This window comes from Pelodiscus sinensis, chromosome 2, assembly GCF_049634645.1.
Source record: "Pelodiscus sinensis isolate JC-2024 chromosome 2, ASM4963464v1, whole genome shotgun sequence".
In the NCBI taxonomy this organism is placed as follows: Eukaryota; Metazoa; Chordata; order Testudines; family Trionychidae; genus Pelodiscus; species Pelodiscus sinensis.
The window spans coordinates 175028403-175046307 of NC_134712.1; the positions used below are offsets into that span (position 1 = coordinate 175028403).

The 17905-nt window shown below is 42.4% G+C and overlaps 1 protein-coding gene across 24 annotated transcripts in view; it reads left to right on the forward strand.

Moving 5' to 3' along the window:
- CLASP2 (cytoplasmic linker associated protein 2) overlaps positions 1-17905 on the forward strand; it is a 264670-nt gene that overhangs the window by 31433 nt on the left and 215332 nt on the right. For 23 of the 24 annotated variants that reach the window (XM_075921810.1, XM_075921815.1, XM_075921816.1 and 20 more), the window contains exon 3: positions 16197-16300. The exons of the other annotated variant lie outside the window; for it this stretch is intronic. In XM_075921810.1, the coding sequence (XP_075777925.1) occupies positions 16197-16300 (104 nt within the window). The remainder of the gene's footprint in view (positions 1-16196; positions 16301-17905) is intronic. 24 annotated transcript variants of the gene reach the window in all.

Consider the following 17905-nt stretch of genomic DNA (forward strand, 5'->3'; position numbering starts at 1 on the left):
GAAACATGCTTAATGTAGGAAACTGCTAAGTCTTGGAACTTGTCCTGAAATATATCATAAATATATTTGCTAATGGTTAGAGAAGAATATGAAGAAATGCAATAAATCTTATTGGAGTAATAAACCTGGGCTTGGATGCGTTTTTTAAAAATGTTGTGCTTTTGATGTACATAATTGAACAGATATGTACGTCAGGTCTTTGCTTGGAAGAGCTTGCAGTAGTGATGTTAAAATAAGGTTTATTTACTGATCGAATAGTCGATAGAATTTTTATCAGTTGCTCAATTTAGTTGATAGGCCGCCAGCTCCAGGACTAAACCTCACTGTGGCTCTGCAATTTAAAACCCAGCAGGAGTGGGGACAGGCTGCCCGGCTCCTACTGCCTTTTAAATTGCAGAGTTTCAGCAGGAACCGAGCAGGGCTCCTTTCCCAGCCAACAGCAGCTCTTGACTACAGCGGGCTGCTTCGTAGCAGCAGCCCCTTTCCGCAGGGGGTCCCAGCTGGGAATTGGGACCCCCCCCCATGGACAGGGGCTACTGCTGTGAAGTAGCCCCCATCTGCGGCGGGCCTGGTCTGGCCATGGGCAGAGGCTGTTTAATGGCATCTTCCCCTGGCTCTCCTCCTCCACTCCCCAGTGCTGCTGCCTTTAATAGAGGTAGCAGTGGAGAGGGGAGGGAGGGAGAGGAGACAGCCCCACAGAGATGGTGCTGGGGGGAACACTGGCTCCTGCCTCTCCCCTGTTCCTGCCTCTGATACAGCAGCAAGGGAGTGGGAAATGTGAGTAGTCAACTCAACCTAGGGGGTAGGTTTAGAAGACAAAATAGAAAAAGAATAAGTTAAAAATCACCTAGAAATGTTAGATGCCTGCAAGTCCCCAGGGCCTGATGAAATGCATCCTAGAATACTCAAGGAGCTGATGGAGGAGGTATCTGAGCCTCTAGCTATCATCTTTGGAAAATCATGGGAGACAGGAGATATTCCACAAGACTAGAAAAGGGCAAATGTAGTGCCCATTTATAAAAAGGGAAATAAGAACAACCCAGGAAACTACAGACCAGTTAGTTTATCTTCTGTGCCAGGGAAGATAATGGAGCAAGTAATTAAGGAAATCATCTGTAAACACTTGGAAGATGGCGAACAGCCAGCATGGATTTGTAAAGAACAAATCATGTCAAACCAATCTGATAGCTTTCTTTGATAGGATAACGAGTCTTGTGGATAAGGGAGAAGCGGTGGATGTGGTATACCTAGACTTTAGTAAGGCGTTTGATACAGTCTCGCATGATATTCTTATCACTAAACTAGGCAAATATAACTTAGATGGGGCTACTATAAGGTGGGTGAATAACTGGCTGGATAACCGTACTCAGAGAGTAGTTATTAACGGTTCACAATCCTGCTGGAAAGGTATAACAAGTGGGGTCCTGCAGGAGTCTGTTTTGGGACCGGCTCTGTTAAATATCTTCATCAACGATTTAGATATTGGCATAGAAAGTATGCTTATTCAATTTGCAGATGATACGAAGCTGGGAGGGGTTGGGACTGCTCTGGAGGATACGGTCATAATTCAAAATGTCCTGGACAATTTGGAGAAATGGTCTGAGGTAAACAGGATGAAGTTTAATAAAGACAAATGCAAAGTGCTCCACTTAGGAAGGAGCAATCAGTTTTACACATACAGAATGGGAAGCAACTGTCTAGGAGGGAATACAGCAGAAAGGGAGCTAGGGATTATAGTGGACCACAAGCTGAATGAGTCAGCAGTGTGATGCAGTTGCAAAAAAAGCAAACATGATTCTGGGATGCATTAACAGGTGTGTTGTGAGCAAGACACAAGAAGTCATTCTTCTGCTCTACTCTGTGTTGGTTAGGCCTCAGTTGGAGTATTATGTCCAGTTCTGGGCACCGCATTTCAAGAGAGATATGGAGAAATTGGAGAGGGTCCAGAGAAGAGCAACGAGAATGATTAAAGGTCTAGAGAACATGACCTGTGAAGGAAGGCTGAAAGAATTGGGTTTGTTTAGTTTAGAAAAGAGAAGATTGAGGGGGGACATGATAGCAGTTTTCAGGTATCTAAAAGGGTGTCATAAGGAGGAGGGAGAAAACTTGTTCATTTTGGCCTCTGAGGATAGAACAAGAAGCAATGGGCTTAAACTGCAGCAAGGGAGGTTTAGGTTGGACATTAGGAAAAAGTTCCTGTCAGGATAGTCAAACACTGGAATAAATTGCTCAGGGCGGTTGTGGAATCCCCATCTGTGGAGCTATTTAAGAGTAGGTTAGATAAATGTCTATCAGGGATGGTCTAGACAGGACTGGGTCCTGCCACGAGGGCAGGGGACTGGACTCAATGACCTCTTGAGGTCCCTTCCAGTCCTAGTATTCTATGATGAACTATCAGATAAGCTTAGGCAAGTTTAAATGTTTTACTGTGTTGGTGTTTGAATAAAAGCAATGCCTTTCTTTCTTAAGCTGTGAATGCTGTGAATCTGCCTGGTGCAAACTGCTTAAATAGAACCAGCAAGTTTCCCCAGCCCAGCTGTGATGCACTTCATTCAGTTTTGAGCTTGTCTAAACTCAGTTTTCACCAGTTTAATTCCATTTAAAATTGCAGCTTCATTTTAAACTTCTGCTATTGTGTGTGTAAACCAGGTTGTAAATTGCCATGTGAAATCTGCTTTTGGGGAACCATGGAAATGCTAGGGGAGGGCAGAATTTTTGCTTTTTATGTAGAATAGCGATAGAAACATAGCCGTGTTTGTCTGATGTAGCTGAAACAAAAAACAGGACTATGTAGCACTTTAAAGACTAACAAGATGGTTTATTAGGTGATTTGTACTGTGGTGTCCAGGAAATGGATCTCTCGTGTACAATGGTCCAGGCTGAGATTGATAGTGGGGTGTAGGTTGTTAAAAACTCAGTGGAATGTCTCCAGTGTTTCTTGGCCATGCGTCCAGATCATAAAGATGTCATCGATGCAGCGTAAGTAGAGAAGGGATAAAAGGGGAAGGGAGCTGAGGAAACGTTGTTCTAAGTCAGCCATAAAGATAACCAATTGAGTTATAAGATCAAGAACACACATTCCTGCTCATCCAGAAATATAATTTATCATGTGCTGAAAGTGTCCTTCTGCTATGTACATTGGACAAACGTCTCAGACACTTTGCCAAAGAATCAATGCCCACAAAACAGATATTAGACAGGATCACAAAGAAAAAAAAGTTTCTTGCCATTTCAACCAGAAAGGGCATTGTCTCAAGGACTTGATTACCTGCATCCTGCTTCAAAGACCTTTTAACACCAGACTTGAAAGAGAATCCTCTGAACTGTCATTCATGCTTAAATTCGACACTTTATGCCTCGGTCTAAACAAAGACATTAATTATATTATCCATTACAAAGATAGCCTCCTCAATTATCACCTCTAATATCATTAGCTCACAGACATTTACCTACCCCTCCCCCCCCCCAGTTCTGAAATTTGATTTGTCCTTTTCATATGTGTTCATTTTTTTAATTGTATCCTTTGGTATATATGTTTGTGCCAATTTTCTTCCACTATTTGATCTGAGGAAGTGGGTCTGGCCCACGAAAGCTCATCACCTAATGAAACCATCTTGTTAGTCTTTAAAGTGCTACATAGTCCTGTTTTTTGCTTTTTATGTGTATTCACTGTTTATATGCCAGGTTGATGAGATGTAAGTTTAACCAAGAGCCTGTTTCTCAGTCATCCATGGGCAAAGTAATTTCTGTGGTGTTTAATGTAGAAGGAAAGAGACAGGAATTATATTGTCCTAGTAGTTTCTATTTTCAGCTATCTCTCTGTAAAACAGTGTTGTTGCCCTGTACTGTATATTCAGTGTTATAAGCTTCTTGCACCCTTGTATGTAACAAAGCCTAAACTAGTCAAATGCTCTTTTGGGTGTGACCATACTGTTTTTAAACAGTCTGGGTTCTTGAAGAAAATATTTCCAATCCACATCTTGGCTCTATGGATAGCAGTGCTGCTTGCATGAGAGGGCGTGGGACTAGGAAAAATGATCCTATAAACTTTGAGACTGAACCCTAAGCTCCCATGATTAAGCAGTAGGAAAAATCAAAACCTGATTATTTGCAAACTACAGTTGTGACATTTAAACTTGATTAGCATCCAGATACTGTATTGCCCATTACAGTAATAATATGGTTGGCAGCCAATTGTGTGCTGTAGATTTATACTTTAAGGCTGGTAGTGTGTTATATATGGGGGTGAGAGAGAGCTCCTATTACTAGACAGGAGAAAGAGGAGCATGAGACCTCCAAATAGAAGACAAGATAGCTATAGAAACTCTGAATCTTTTTCTGAGCATATGTATATGTTCTCTAATTTGCCTTCTTTAGTCCATGACTTCCCTGAATCTCATCATACATACACATTAGAGCTGGAGAGAGCTTTTCCAATGAACTTTTAAATATTATTTTGAAAATTAAAAATTCTGATGGAAGTTATTAACTCCTCCCCTCCTTCCCCCCTCTTCCCGTCTCCTTTTTCTTCATGTATGTATTCCAGGAAGTAGTTTTGGTGATTTGTCATTTTTACTCAAAAGCAATGTCACAGTTTCAATGTAGTCAAGTATAATCACTTTTTACATTAAGCACCACTCTGTCCCATTATTTTAAGATTAAATTGCTACCTTTTTCATATAATGTAATTGGGTTCTTTTCAAATCCACCTTACCCCTGACTGGAAAAGTGTGTGTGTAAATTTTTTCCCTCAGTGTGGGGGAAAAAAAAATGCAAGCGCTTGTTGCATGCCAGCCTACTCCCTCCCCCGCAACCATACACACCTGAGTTTTCTCATTTCATGCCGTGTGTGTGTGTGTGTGTGTGTGTGTGTGTGTGTGGTGGTTGTTTTTGTGTGTGTTTTTTTTTTTGTGGTTTTTTTTGTAATATTGGAATGTTTCTGTGCATGATTACTTACATTCCCAGTAATTACTCAACTAACATGTTACCTAAGCATAACATGTCAAAACATGGGCCTGTGCAGTTGCATTGGAATGTAATTCTTTAAAGGTGGGGTAAGTAGGATAACTGTTAATTAAGGCATTTGCGCACTGAAGAATAAAAAATGATTTTGTCGAGGAGTGAAAGTAAAACTAGTGTATTGATATCTACATAGCTTTATGAGCTATCTATAATCCATGAGAGAGGTTTCACCCAGGTCAGTAAGTACAGTAGTTACAATACAGGCATTTTAATATGATCTGAATTGTACATTAGTAATCATTATAAGGAGATATACCATAGGGTAAAAGGGAATGAATTCAATTTCCTAGGTAATAGTCTTGCATTGTAGTGATGGCATTTTACAATGCAATCATCTCATTTTTTTCAGATGCTACCAATTACACATTTTTGTAGCTGTCATCATTGTTGATATTCTGAGAGTTTTGAGAGAGATGTAACACTGAAATGATTAAGTGGGTTGTGCCCATAAAAGCTCATGATACCATCTCTGTGTTTTGTTAGTCTTTAAGGTGCTGCAAGGCTGTTGTTTTTTAAGTGTTTTCAGTTACAGACTAACTTGGCTACCCCCCTGAAGCTGTTGATTAATACGTTAATTGAAGGTGATTGAACTGTTCCACAAACAAAGAGATTATTGTAGATGTCTAAAGATACGTGGTATTTTAATAAGAATAGAGAGGTATATTCTGGAAGTATGAAAAAATATTTTTTTAAGAATGTTAGTCTTTGAAATGGTGTTTGGCTGCAGTATAATATAACACCTATTTCATAAGAACAGCCATACTGGGTCAGACCAAAGGTCCATCTAGCCCAGTATCCTGTCTACCAACAGTGGCCAGCACCAGGTGCCCCAGAGAGGGTGGACCGAAGACAATGATCAAGCGATTTGTCTCCTGCCATCCCTGGAGCCTCTGACAAACAGAGGCCAAGGACACCATTTTATCCCCTGGCTAATAGCCTTTTATGGACCTAACCTCCATGAATTTATCCAGCTTCTCTTTAAACTCTATTATAGTTCTAGCCTTCACAGCCTCCTCTGGCAAGGAGTTCCACAGGTTGACTACACGCTGTGTGAAGAACTTTCTTTTATTAGTTTTAAACCTGCTACCCATTAATTTCATTTGGTGTCCTCTAGTTCTTCTATTATGGGAACTAATAAATAACTTTTCTTTATCAGCCCTCTCCACACCACTCATGATTTTATAGACCTCTATCATATCCCCCCTCAGTCTCCTCTTTTCTAAACTGAAAAGTCCCAGTTGCTTTAACCTCTCCTCATATGGGACCCGTTCCAAACCCCTAATCATTTTAGTTGTCCTTTTCTGAACCCTTTCCAAGGCCACAATATCTTTTTTGAGGTGAGGAGACCACATCTGTACACAGTATTCAAGATGTAGGCGTACCATAGTTTTATACAGGGGCAGTAAGATATTCTGGGTCTTATTTTCTATCTCTTTCCTAATAATTCCTAGCATCCTATTTGCCTTTTTGACCGCCGCTGCACTCTGTGTGGAAGTTTTCAGAGAACTGTCCACGATAACTCCAAGATCTCTTTCCTGATTTGTCGTAGCCAAATTAGCCCCCATCATACTGTACGTATAGTTGGGGTTATTTTTCCCGATGTGCATTACTTTACACTTATCCACATTAAATTTCATTTGCCATTTTGTTGCCCAATCACTCAGTTTGGTGAGATCTTCTTGGAGTCCCTCACAGTCTGCTTCTGTCTTGACTATCCTAAACAGTTTGGTATCATCTGCAAACTTTACTACCTCACTGCTTACCCCTTTCTCCAGATCATTTATGAATAAATTGAAAAGGATTGGTCCCAGGACTGACCCTTGGGGGACACCACTAGTTACCCCTCTCCAATCTGAAAATTTACCATTTATTCCTACCCTTTGTTTCCTGTCTTTTAACCAGTTCTCAGTCCCAGAAAGGACCTTCCCTCTTATCCCATGGCCATGTAATTTACACAAGAGCCTTTGGTGAGGGACCTTGTCAAAGGCTTTCTGAAAATCCAAGTATACTATATCTATTGGATCCCCCTTGTCCGCATGTCTGTTAACCCCTTCAAAGAACTCTAATAGATTAGTAAGACAGGATTTCCCATTACAGAAACCATGTTGACTTTTGTCCAACAAATTATGTTCTTCTACATGCTTCACAATTTTATTCTTTACTATTGTTTTGACTAATTTGCCCGGTACTGAAGTTAGATTTACCGGTCTGTAATTGCCAGGATCGCCTCTAGAGCCCTTTTTAAATATTGGTGTCACGTTGGCTACCTTCCAGTCATTAGGTATGGAAGCCGATTTAAAGGATAGGTTACAAACCACAGATAATAGCTCAGCAATTTCCCATTTAAATTCTTTTAGAACCCTTGGATGAATGCCATCCGGTCCCGGAGATTTGTTACCATTAAGTTTTTCTATTTGTTCCAAAGCCTCCTCTAATGACACTTCAATCCGGGACAGTTCCTCAGATTCATCACCCACAAAGGACGGTGCAGATTCGGGAATCTCCCCAACGTCCTCAGCTGTGAAGACTGAAGCAAAGAAATCATTTAGTTTCTCCGCAATGGCTTTATCGTCCTTGATTGCTCCTTTTATAGCTCGATCATCTAGGGGACCCACAGGTTTTTTAGCAGGCTTCCTGCTTCTAATGTACTTAAAAAAACATTTTATTTCTTTTTGAGTTTTTGGCTAGCTGTTCCTCAAAATCTTTTTTTGCTTTTCTTATTACATGTTTACACTTGATTTGACAGTGTTTATGTTCCTTTCTATTCACCTCACTAGGATTGGACTTCCACTTCTTAAAAGATACCTTTTTGTCCCTCACTGCTTCTTTTACATGGTGGTTAAGCCACGGTGACTCTCTTTTAGGTCTCTTGCTATGTTTTTTAATTTGGGGTATACATTTAAGTTGGGCCTCTATTATGGTGTCTTTAAAAAGTTTCCATGCAGCTTTCAGGGATTTGGCTCTAGTAACAGGCTTCTCTTCCTGAGGTGACATGTATCCAGTCAATATGGGGGTAATTAAAATCCCCCATTATTTAGAGTTCTTTATTTTGGTAGCCTCTCTAATCTCCCTCAGCATTTCTATGTCAGTATCGCTGTCCTGGTCAGGTGGTCGGTAATATATCCCTACTGCTAATTTCTTATTATTGGAGCATGGAATTTCTATCCATAGCGATTCTATGGAACATGTTGATTCACTTAATATTTTTATTTCGTGAGGGTGTGATTAAAACCAAATCCAGAGATTATGTAAACATGAATTTGTATTTTTCCTTCATATTCCATAGTTTGATTAAAGTATTTTAAAAGGAGTAGTGCATAAGAAGGTGGAAAAAAAACCCAATAAATATATGGGGAAATGCCATAAGAATAGTGCTTGGAAACCGTGCATAAGTCCTCATTAACCAGAGCTGTTGTCTTTTTTTTCCATAAGACAACAATTAACCTCATCCCTCAGATTAATTCTACCGCTTCCTTTAACCATAGTCACTGTATTGAAGGAATTCACAGATGTTGGGATTCTTAATTGATCACTATCCGTGAACAGTACAAAATAGAAAAACAGTGTTTAGGAATACTTAAGACTGTAGTTTTCAAATATACCACCGAAGTTAAGGCTGAGGTTTGCAGTAGGGACGTAAGAGAGTAATTGAGTCGATCATTTGACTACTCGCATTTCCATCCACCCCCACTTGCTGCCTCTGTATCAGAGGCACCAAGTGGGGCAGAAGCAAGAGCTGGTGCTGGGGGGAGCCAGCTTAAGTCGGTTCCCTCCAGCACCATCTCCATGGTACTACATGCCTCCTCCTGTGCTGCTGCTTCTATCAGAGATGGAGAGTGGGGAAGGCTGCTGCGAAGCAGCCTCTGCCTGCTGCGGACCCAGGTTCACTGCGAGCAGAGACTGCTCTGCATCCCACGGGAACTCCTACAGACAGGGGTTGCTGGACCTGCCACAAGCCAGGACTGAGCAAGCCCAGCTCAGTCCTGGCTTGTGCTGGGTCCAGGCGTTACTCTCACTGTGGCTCTGCATTTTAAACGTAGTAAGAGCAATGAGTGAGGAGGTTGGGGGTGTCGGGTCTCGGCAGGGTAGTGAGTGAGGGGGTTGGGGTATGGGGTCTCGCTGTGTGGGGTGGGAGGGCCACTTACTTGCTTTTGCTCCGCTTCTGTGTAGGGCCTTGTGCTGCCCCCATTGGCCAGATTCTGCGTGCTGCCGCTTCTCTTTCCTCAGCTGGGGCAACAGCCTCTCAGGGACATGCTTCCTGGAGGCTTTCCCCTTTACTCCCATTGGCGCACCGAGCCATTTTTGGCTCTGCTTGTACCCTGCATGCTGGATCCAGCAGGGAGGCTTGGGGCTCTTCCCCCCACCCCGTGCAGGAATCCAGGGCTAGCACTCCAATCTTGCGGGGAGCGTTGGGACTGGAGTGCCAGTGTGGGTTCCATGCTGCGGAGGCAGCTTATCCAGTAGGAGGGAGTGAGGGCAGGGCAAGGGTGTTGGGGGTGTGGGCTGAGAGAGTATTGTTAGGCATAGCCCTGCTGGAGCACAAGCTGGCTTTGGCCTGTCAGGGTTGTCAACTGGAGCTGCCCTGAAAGCATATTTTTGGTATTTAAGTTTTCTGTAGGATGTCATGGGGTAAGCAATCCTCAGATGAAAGGCAGGTCCTCCCAAGGATTCATAACTGGCTAAACCAGGCCTGAGCAAAATATGGGCTGAATCTGGCCTGCAGACACTGGGGGGATCCCCAGGCAGGCTCCCTGCTTGCGTTGCCCCACTCGCACACTGCTCAGATAAGTGGCTGCGGGGCTGTTTCTCTTTAAAAACTGTGAGCCCGGAGCTGGGAGAGGATTCAGGTGCTGCTCCCATCCCCAGCACAATCCTGTTGCCCAGTTTCTGGGCAAAAACCAGCTAGTGGGAGCTGGCTGTTGGAATAACAGACAGCACAAGAAGCGCCATGCCATCCTCCCCTGTGGCTCCTAGTTATTCACATACACACATGGCCTTGCAGCCTATGTGTGGGCGGGGAAGGCTCCCTGCCTAAGAAATGTTCTGGGCTGCTGGTCAGGAGTCACTCGGATAAGTCTCTTGGCCAGATCCTGCCTCTGGCACTCCAACCCCTCTCTTCCCAAGCCCTCTGCCTCCCACCCGCCCCCCTACTCCACATGCTCAAACCCTCTGCCCCCCTGCTGCATCTATATATGAAAGAACTCTGTGGTAAGAAATCTGCAGCCCCTTATCTGTCCACTCAGCCACTTCTCTGAATTAAAGTTACTTTAAATCGTCTGAGTAGTTGGCCAGTCCAGTGCCCCAGGTCACAACTTCTGCCTCCGTCCAAACTCCCTCCCAGACCCCATTCTCCCTCCTATACCCTAGTCCCTTCCCCAAGCTCCCTTCTGCACCCAACCTGTATTCCAGACCTCACACTTCCTCCATTAAAATTATGGAAGAATGTGGTCCTTGACCACTTTCTAAAATCTTGGAATGGCTCCCCATCAGAAATTATTGCCCACACCTTGGCTAAACGGTAGGAGACAAATGGATAAGAATAAATGGTCAGTTTTCAGAATGCAGAGAAGTAAATAGTAGTGCCTCTCCAGGAGTCTGCATTGGGGGCAAAGGAGTAAAGACTGAGGTGGAAAATTTGTGGATGATACAAAATTATTCCGGGTAGTAGAGGCCAAAGGAGACCGAAAGGAGTTACAAAGGGATCTCACAAAAATGCATGGTCAGGCAACACAATGGCAGATGTAATTCATTGTGGTTAAATGCAAAATAATGCTCACTGGGAAAAAAAATAGCCCCAACTATCCATATAAAATAATTGAGTCTAAATTAGCTATTGCCACTCAAGAAAGAGATCTTTGAGTCACTGTAGATAGTTTTCTGAAAACATCAATTCAGCATGCAGCAACAATAAAAAATTGTTTAGGGTGACCAGACCTGTCCCAACTTTTTCTTGGAAATGGGCACCCTGTCTTAAATTTGTTCTCTCCCATCATAAGAGCCTAACAGCCATGCTGGGTCAGACCAGAGGTCTATCTAGTCTAGTATCCTGTCTTCTGACAGTGGTCAATGCCTTATGCCCCAGAGGGAGTGAACAGAACAGGTAATCATGAAGTGATCCCTCTCCTCTCACTCATTTCCTGCCTATGATAGAGGTTAGGGACACCATTCCTGCTCATCCTGGCTAATAGCCATTGATGGACGTATCCTCCATGAATTTATCTACTACTTTTTTGAACACTGTAAGTCCTGCTCTTCACAAGATCCTTTTGCAAGGAATTCCACAGGTTGACTGTGTGCTGCATGAAGAAATAACTTTCTTTTGTTTCTTTTAAACCTGCTACCTATTAATTTCATTTGGTGACCCCTAGTTCTTATGTTATGGGTACAATTAAAGTTATTTACTTTCTATGCCTGTCATGATTTTATAGACCTCTGTCATATTCCTCCCCCCTTAGTCTCCTCTCTTCTATATTTAAAAGTCCTAGTCTTTTAAATCTCTCTTTATATGGCACTTGTTCTAAATCCCTAACCATTTTTGTTGCCCTTTTCTGAACCTTTTCCAATGCCAATATGTCTTTTTTGAGATGAGGCAACCACATCTGTACTCAGTATTCCAGATATAGGTTTACCATGGATTTATATAGAGGCAGTAAGATATTTTCTGTCTTTTTGTGAATGATTCCTAACATTGTTTGCTTTTTTGACTGCTGCTGCCAATTGAGTGGATGTTTTCAGTAGCTGGCCAGATCTCTGCTCGCTAGCCACTTGTCTACCAGTGCTGAATGTGGGGGGAATGTCCAGTGGCTGATGCTGAGGGTGGGTTTGCAAAGCTGGTGGTGAGGCATAGAAGCAGCATGTGGGACTAGCCATTCCCCCTGCTGGCAGGAGCGGCCCTAGACAAGCTGCTGGCAACTGGCGCCCAAGGCGAAGTGCGCGATCGGTGCCCCCGCCTCCAAAGCCCTCAACGGCCATTTATCTTGGCACCATAGGCGACTGCCTCGTTTGTCTGTATTGATGGGCCGCCACTGCCTGCTGGTCTGTCCATGTAATCCTCACTGCCTGCCACGTCTTAGCCAGCAGGGCCCTGCCCCAAATCCTGTTTCTGTCCAGCACTCACTATGCACCACAAACTGAGCTGACCTATGAGTGCAGGCAGCTCTGGGAGGTGACCAGTTACATGTCACCTCTGCTGCCCGCCTATTAGACTTTTATGTATTTCCCCCTTCATTGTCTTCGTTCTGCTTTGCCCTTTCAGCCTTCTTGTCCTACTACTTCGTGTTTTCCTTTGCAGGTTGTGTCCTGCTCCCTGCACAGGGAGAACCAGCCACTGTTTGTAGTGCTTAACTTACCAACAGCTGGGCTTGAAGATTCCTTCCTTCCTCCACTGCCTCTAGTTTGGCCAGTGCCCCAGGAAAGCCCAAGACTCACTGTTCTGGGGCACTGGCCAGGAGGAACCTAGCCCTTCATGTGCTGGTGGGAAGGGGAGAATTAGTCACTTCCTCCATGTGAAAGTGTGTGTCTCCTCTCTTCCCATGTGTGTCATTCCTCCCCTTGTGAATCCTAAAGCCTTAAAGATAATAAGGCAAATTATGAATAATCCAACTATGCAGTATTTCTTTTTAACAGAAGTTCAGTCAACTTGATGTTTAGTTGAATGTTTGTACCCTATAGTTCGGATTTGCTGTTCAACTTTCTCAAATATCGATAATTCATCTGGTGTCCTGTATTCTGCATTGAGAAATATGGTCACCCCAAGGAGTGGTACCATCAAACATGAACAATGTCGTTATCGTAAGAGTGCCAAAAACCAAAGGTAACTGGTGTGGTGACAACAACTATAGAGCAAAGTTCTCTCCTTAGTGTTGCTGGCAAGGCAGTCTCATGGACAGTACACAGTAAATCATGAAAAACTGAACCCCCATGCGGACAGTGGGGCTGAAGTCACAAAGGTGACGCAAAATCACTGAGTATGTGACTTCAGTGATGGACTCATAGCCTTAGCAGTCCATTTGAAGAAGAGAGTGAATCTGGTACAAGATGTGTGGACTAAATCAGAAGTTTTGTTAGCCAACATCTTGCTAGAAATTGTGTACACGTTCTGTTCTATTTAAGTGTTTTGATGATCTTATATCTAGATGTGGAGTTAACTCCTGCATTCGAAAGGCAACTACCCCCGTTCGGCCAACTGACCAACCATCATGAGATAACAAGGCATGGGTTTAACAAATGTGTATGATGACAAGACCTGGACCTCCTAAAGTAGTCATGAGAGAACTAAATACCACTTAAATTTGTTCTCACTGTATTCTGACTGAAGTGGGAAATCAAAGTTCCTGATACTAAAATACTTGGAAAATCAAAACTGTCAAGTCAGATGTCTCCATTGACTTAGTCATCTGCATTATATGGACTATGGATGCATTCTAAAGGATCTCCTGTATAGAGAACTTGCAGATGCTCTAATGCCACCGGACAGACCTAAGTTCAGGTTCAAGTATGTTTGTAGAAGGACGTGAAAATGTTCAACGGTGACATCTCAAATTGGGAAAGTACAGCTAGCAACAGGACACACTTGGCGGCTGTGCTGTGCCAGAGAATCAAAGATTGAAGAGGATTGGTAGAAAGAGGAAAGTGACGAAGAAAGTCTCAAGCTGTAATATTGTCCTGGCTTATTCTCTGGCCCTTTACCTGTCTTATTTGTGGCAAGAACTGTTGCTAAAGAATTTGACCTTTTTGCTACTTGTAATTCTGGATCATGACACACAGTATCTTTCAAGAGGGAGGGTTGAAACCGAGTCGGTAGATATTGTTAGCGTTCAGTTTGGAATGACCACTACTTTCAGTGGGTAGGTAGGGGGTGTGTGTGGTTGTTTTTTTTTTTTTTAAAGTAGTAGTAGTATTTTTTTTTTTAACGCCTGTGTCATTACTTATCAAGATAAAGCAGAGAATGAAAATATCTAGAGAAGGGCAACAAAAATGGGGCATGCATTAATGGGTTTACATTAGAGATGTGATAGTGAACATGTTTAAATGGTTACCCGACAAGCCTGGGCTCATCAGTTAACCTTCATGGTTACACACAAGCACCCTATCCCCCCAAACATGTAATTGCTGAAAATTTCAGCAGTTATAAGTTTACAAAAAACCCACTTTTTAATATCCCTAGTTTTATATACAAAAGACATCTAAAAAGGCTAGAGAGCAGATAAAAATGGAACTTTAAGGTATGGGTATTTTGTTCTTGACATAATGAGACCATAGTTAAGGTTAAGTCATGTAACTCACTGTGATCTAAAATTTACTGTGGGTATATGGTGAATTCCAAGTGGAGTGGTATATGATCTAAAAAGCACTAGATTAGCTGTTTAACTGAGAGACTGTCAATGAGTCTCTAAATCATACTACTGCAGCTGTGATACAGACTCTTGAAAAAGCTGCTGATAGACCCTTCTATTGGATATCCCCATGGACTTTGAAGAAGTTGCCTAGCCCGTTGAATAGGAGAGCATGAGTCTGCTACAGAATACATTTAGATTATGAACAGAGTACTAGAAATCAGAATAGCAAGATAACTTGTGTAGTTTTTGGTCTAGTAGTTCATTCACAGGGTTGCTGCATAACCTTAAAACCCGGTTGTGATGCTGCTTTTTAATCAAAGTTAAGCTGTAATTTGTCAATACAGCAAATCAAAGATTTTTATAGGTCTGATTTCCATTACAGTTAAATTTAGGACTTGAAGATAGTCACAACATAATTTCCTTAAATTCAGTAAAACTCCAATAGTCTGGTATCAAAATGGCAAGAGTCTAGTGAGTGAGCTTTGGCAAAAAACGAGTCATGCGGCAGCAGCTGAACCAAGTGAAACCGGACACGTACATGCGTGTGTGTGTGTGCGTGTGCGCGTAAATAAATAAATAAACCATTTCATAGTACGTCCTGATAGTCCATCATATCCAATAATCTCGCACCACCTAGGTCCCAAAGGTTCTGGATTATCGAAAGTCTACTGTAGTATTAAGGATCTTTGTGTTTAATATTGTGTCTTCTACCCTGATTCTTTTGGAAGATACAGCCTTAATTCAGTTATAGATTTTGTGATTCTAATTGTTATGTCTAGACATAAAGTTGAGGGCAAGATTAAAAATGTCACACAATTAGAAGAAAACGGCATTAAAAAATTTCCAGGCTTGTTTTTGAGCTGGGGCAAAATGTTCTATTTCTGAAGTAATATAGGGTGAGACGCCTTTGATACTTTCTTCTTTGAAGATCAAACTGAAGTAATGTATATGGTTGGTAAGAAGGAAAATGTAATCTGCGTGTTAATCATTTTGATAGCTTTCTGTTGCTTAATTCCAGTCCTACATATTATTCTTCAGTTTTCTGCCGCATATACTTATCAGTGACTCATTTAAATCTTTCTTCAAAATATTTTGGGCTTGTTCTAAATCATGTCCTGATGTTTTTAAACTACAGGTTGCATTTCTATAAATCGGGACTCTCTGCTCTTGCTCGAACCATGGATGTTCCAGGTTCAGAGCGTCCCAGTGCGCTGCGAGGGGTCAGAGGGCCTGGGAGCCAGTGCAATGCAAGAGGGGGGAAGGGAGCCTGCTGTGCAACTCAGCTAGGCTGGGGGGAGGAGTGGAAGCTGGGAAGCCCAGTGAGACGGCAAGGGTATCCAGAATGGGTAGGAATGGTTTCCATAGCCTCTCTGTCAGGCTGGAAATGGGTGACAGGAGAGGGAACACTTGATAATTACCTGTTCTGTTCACTCTCTCTGGGGCATCTGGTATTGGCCGCTGTCGGCAGACAGTATACTGGGGTAGATGGACCTTTGGCCTGACCCAGTATGGCTGTTCTTATGTTCCAAGGCTGGTGTGTGGCCCCAGTTGAGCTGCAGAGGCAAGCGCACAATCTAGTTGGGTTGCCAGGGTAGCTGGGGAGCTTGGTAGGGGGGGCTGGGCATGGGGTAGGGCTGGCAGTAGGGGAGCCCAGAAATGACTTCCCCATGTCCGGCAAAATCCCTCATCCAGGACCTGTCAGGTCCCAAGGGTGACAAACCAGTGAGGTCCAACCCATAGGAGAAAAAATCTTATTTTTTCTTTAAGAAACATTTTTATAAACCTGTTTAGTCTTAAATTGATGAATAAATATTTTGTTAATTTTTTTTTCTCTAGTTCTTCTAGCATTGATTGATCGAATGGGAGATGCCAAAGACCAAGTTAGAGAACAAGCACAGACTCTTATATTGAAGTTAATGGACCAGGTAGCACCACCAATGGTATGACAATAACTGGAAATTCAAACTTAAGCTCTGATATTATAAATATTTACATGTGATCTTAACTTGATACACAGGTTTCTCCAGTGAATTCAGCTGTTAAGTGTGTGCAAATTTTAGCTGGATCATTGTCTTAATGTGTAAACAATATTGAACAGTTTTGCTTTAGCTGAAGATGTAATTTTCACACTAAGCATACCGTTTTTATATTTATTATACACTTAAAAAAGCGGTACATGGTGTAGTCACTCTTTGTTGGCAGGAGAGCATCTCCTACCAACAAAGCATTGTCTACACTACTACTTTTGCCAGTCAAACTTTCGTTGGTCAGGGTTGTGATGGGTTGCAGTCACAGATGACCCCTTGGGACTATTCCCTAGTGTGCTGATTATGTCACTGACACTCGCTTTCTTGCTGTTTGGGGCTCCTTACTGCCTTGTCTTGTCCTGCTGGGCCAGATTTTCTGGTGTCCCCAGACATGGCACAGAACTAGGGTAACTGCCTCCTCCTGAAGAGCACTGAAGACACTGCACCAGTTCAGCTCTGAGAGAATGCATAGCACCCAGGAAACCAACCTCCTTAAGGGATCAAACCCCCAAATAAATCCGTCTTTCTCTGTGAAAAAGTTTTATACGATGAAAACTCATCAGATAAGCCCCCTTTATCAAAGAAAGAAGGATATGCACACTGGTTATTCCCCTCCCTCCCTCCCCCCCAGGTAAAAATTATTTACACTGGGCTTGATAATAAAAACACTTTTGTTTACTAAGTACAAATAGTAGGATTTAAGTGGTTGCAAATGATAATGGGCAGATCAAAGTAAATTACAAAATTAAAATAAAAAGAAAATGCAAAGTTCATTCTAATACCCTAAATCTTATTGCAAGCAGTTTTTTTATCTACAGAGCTGTTCTTGCCCTAGCCATAATCTTCAGGTCGGAGACTTTCACCTTAACCTAGGTCCCCAGCCCTCTTTTTTTTTTTTTTTTTTTTTTTTAATAGTGTGCCTACAGTGGCCAAAGATGAAGGGACTGATTTCTTCCTGTTGCTTAAATCTTTTGTTCTACATCCTCCCTCCCATAAAAAATTATGTAGTCAAAATGGTATCTCAGTACAAGGTGTTTTGGTCACATGCCTTCCCAGGACCATTGCTTAGACTTAAAGGACAAAGCTGTTACCGAGGTTAAGTTGATCACCCAGTCATTAGGCTTCTAGAGCACCATTGATGGCTCTCATTAGCACATTTCAAATCATAAACAGTCTCATAATTGATATTTCTTATTTTACATACAAGAAGGATACATGCACCTAAATGAGATATACAGATCCAGAAGATTGTAACATAAGTGATAGGTTTCATGAGGTATTTTGTCCAAAGCATCTTAGTGTTATGCATATTAATATTCATAAGCCAATTTCACAGAGCATGTGGGGGAACAGTCACAGTGGGGTGGGTGGGTGTGTGTGTGTGTGTGTGTGTGTGTGTGTGTTCACACCTGGATGACAAAAGTTTTACTGTTTGTAAATTTGTTGAGCCACAAACTGTCTCTTACTGCAGATTGGACCTCCCTGGTCTGGCATAATCAGAACCTGACCAGTCCTGAG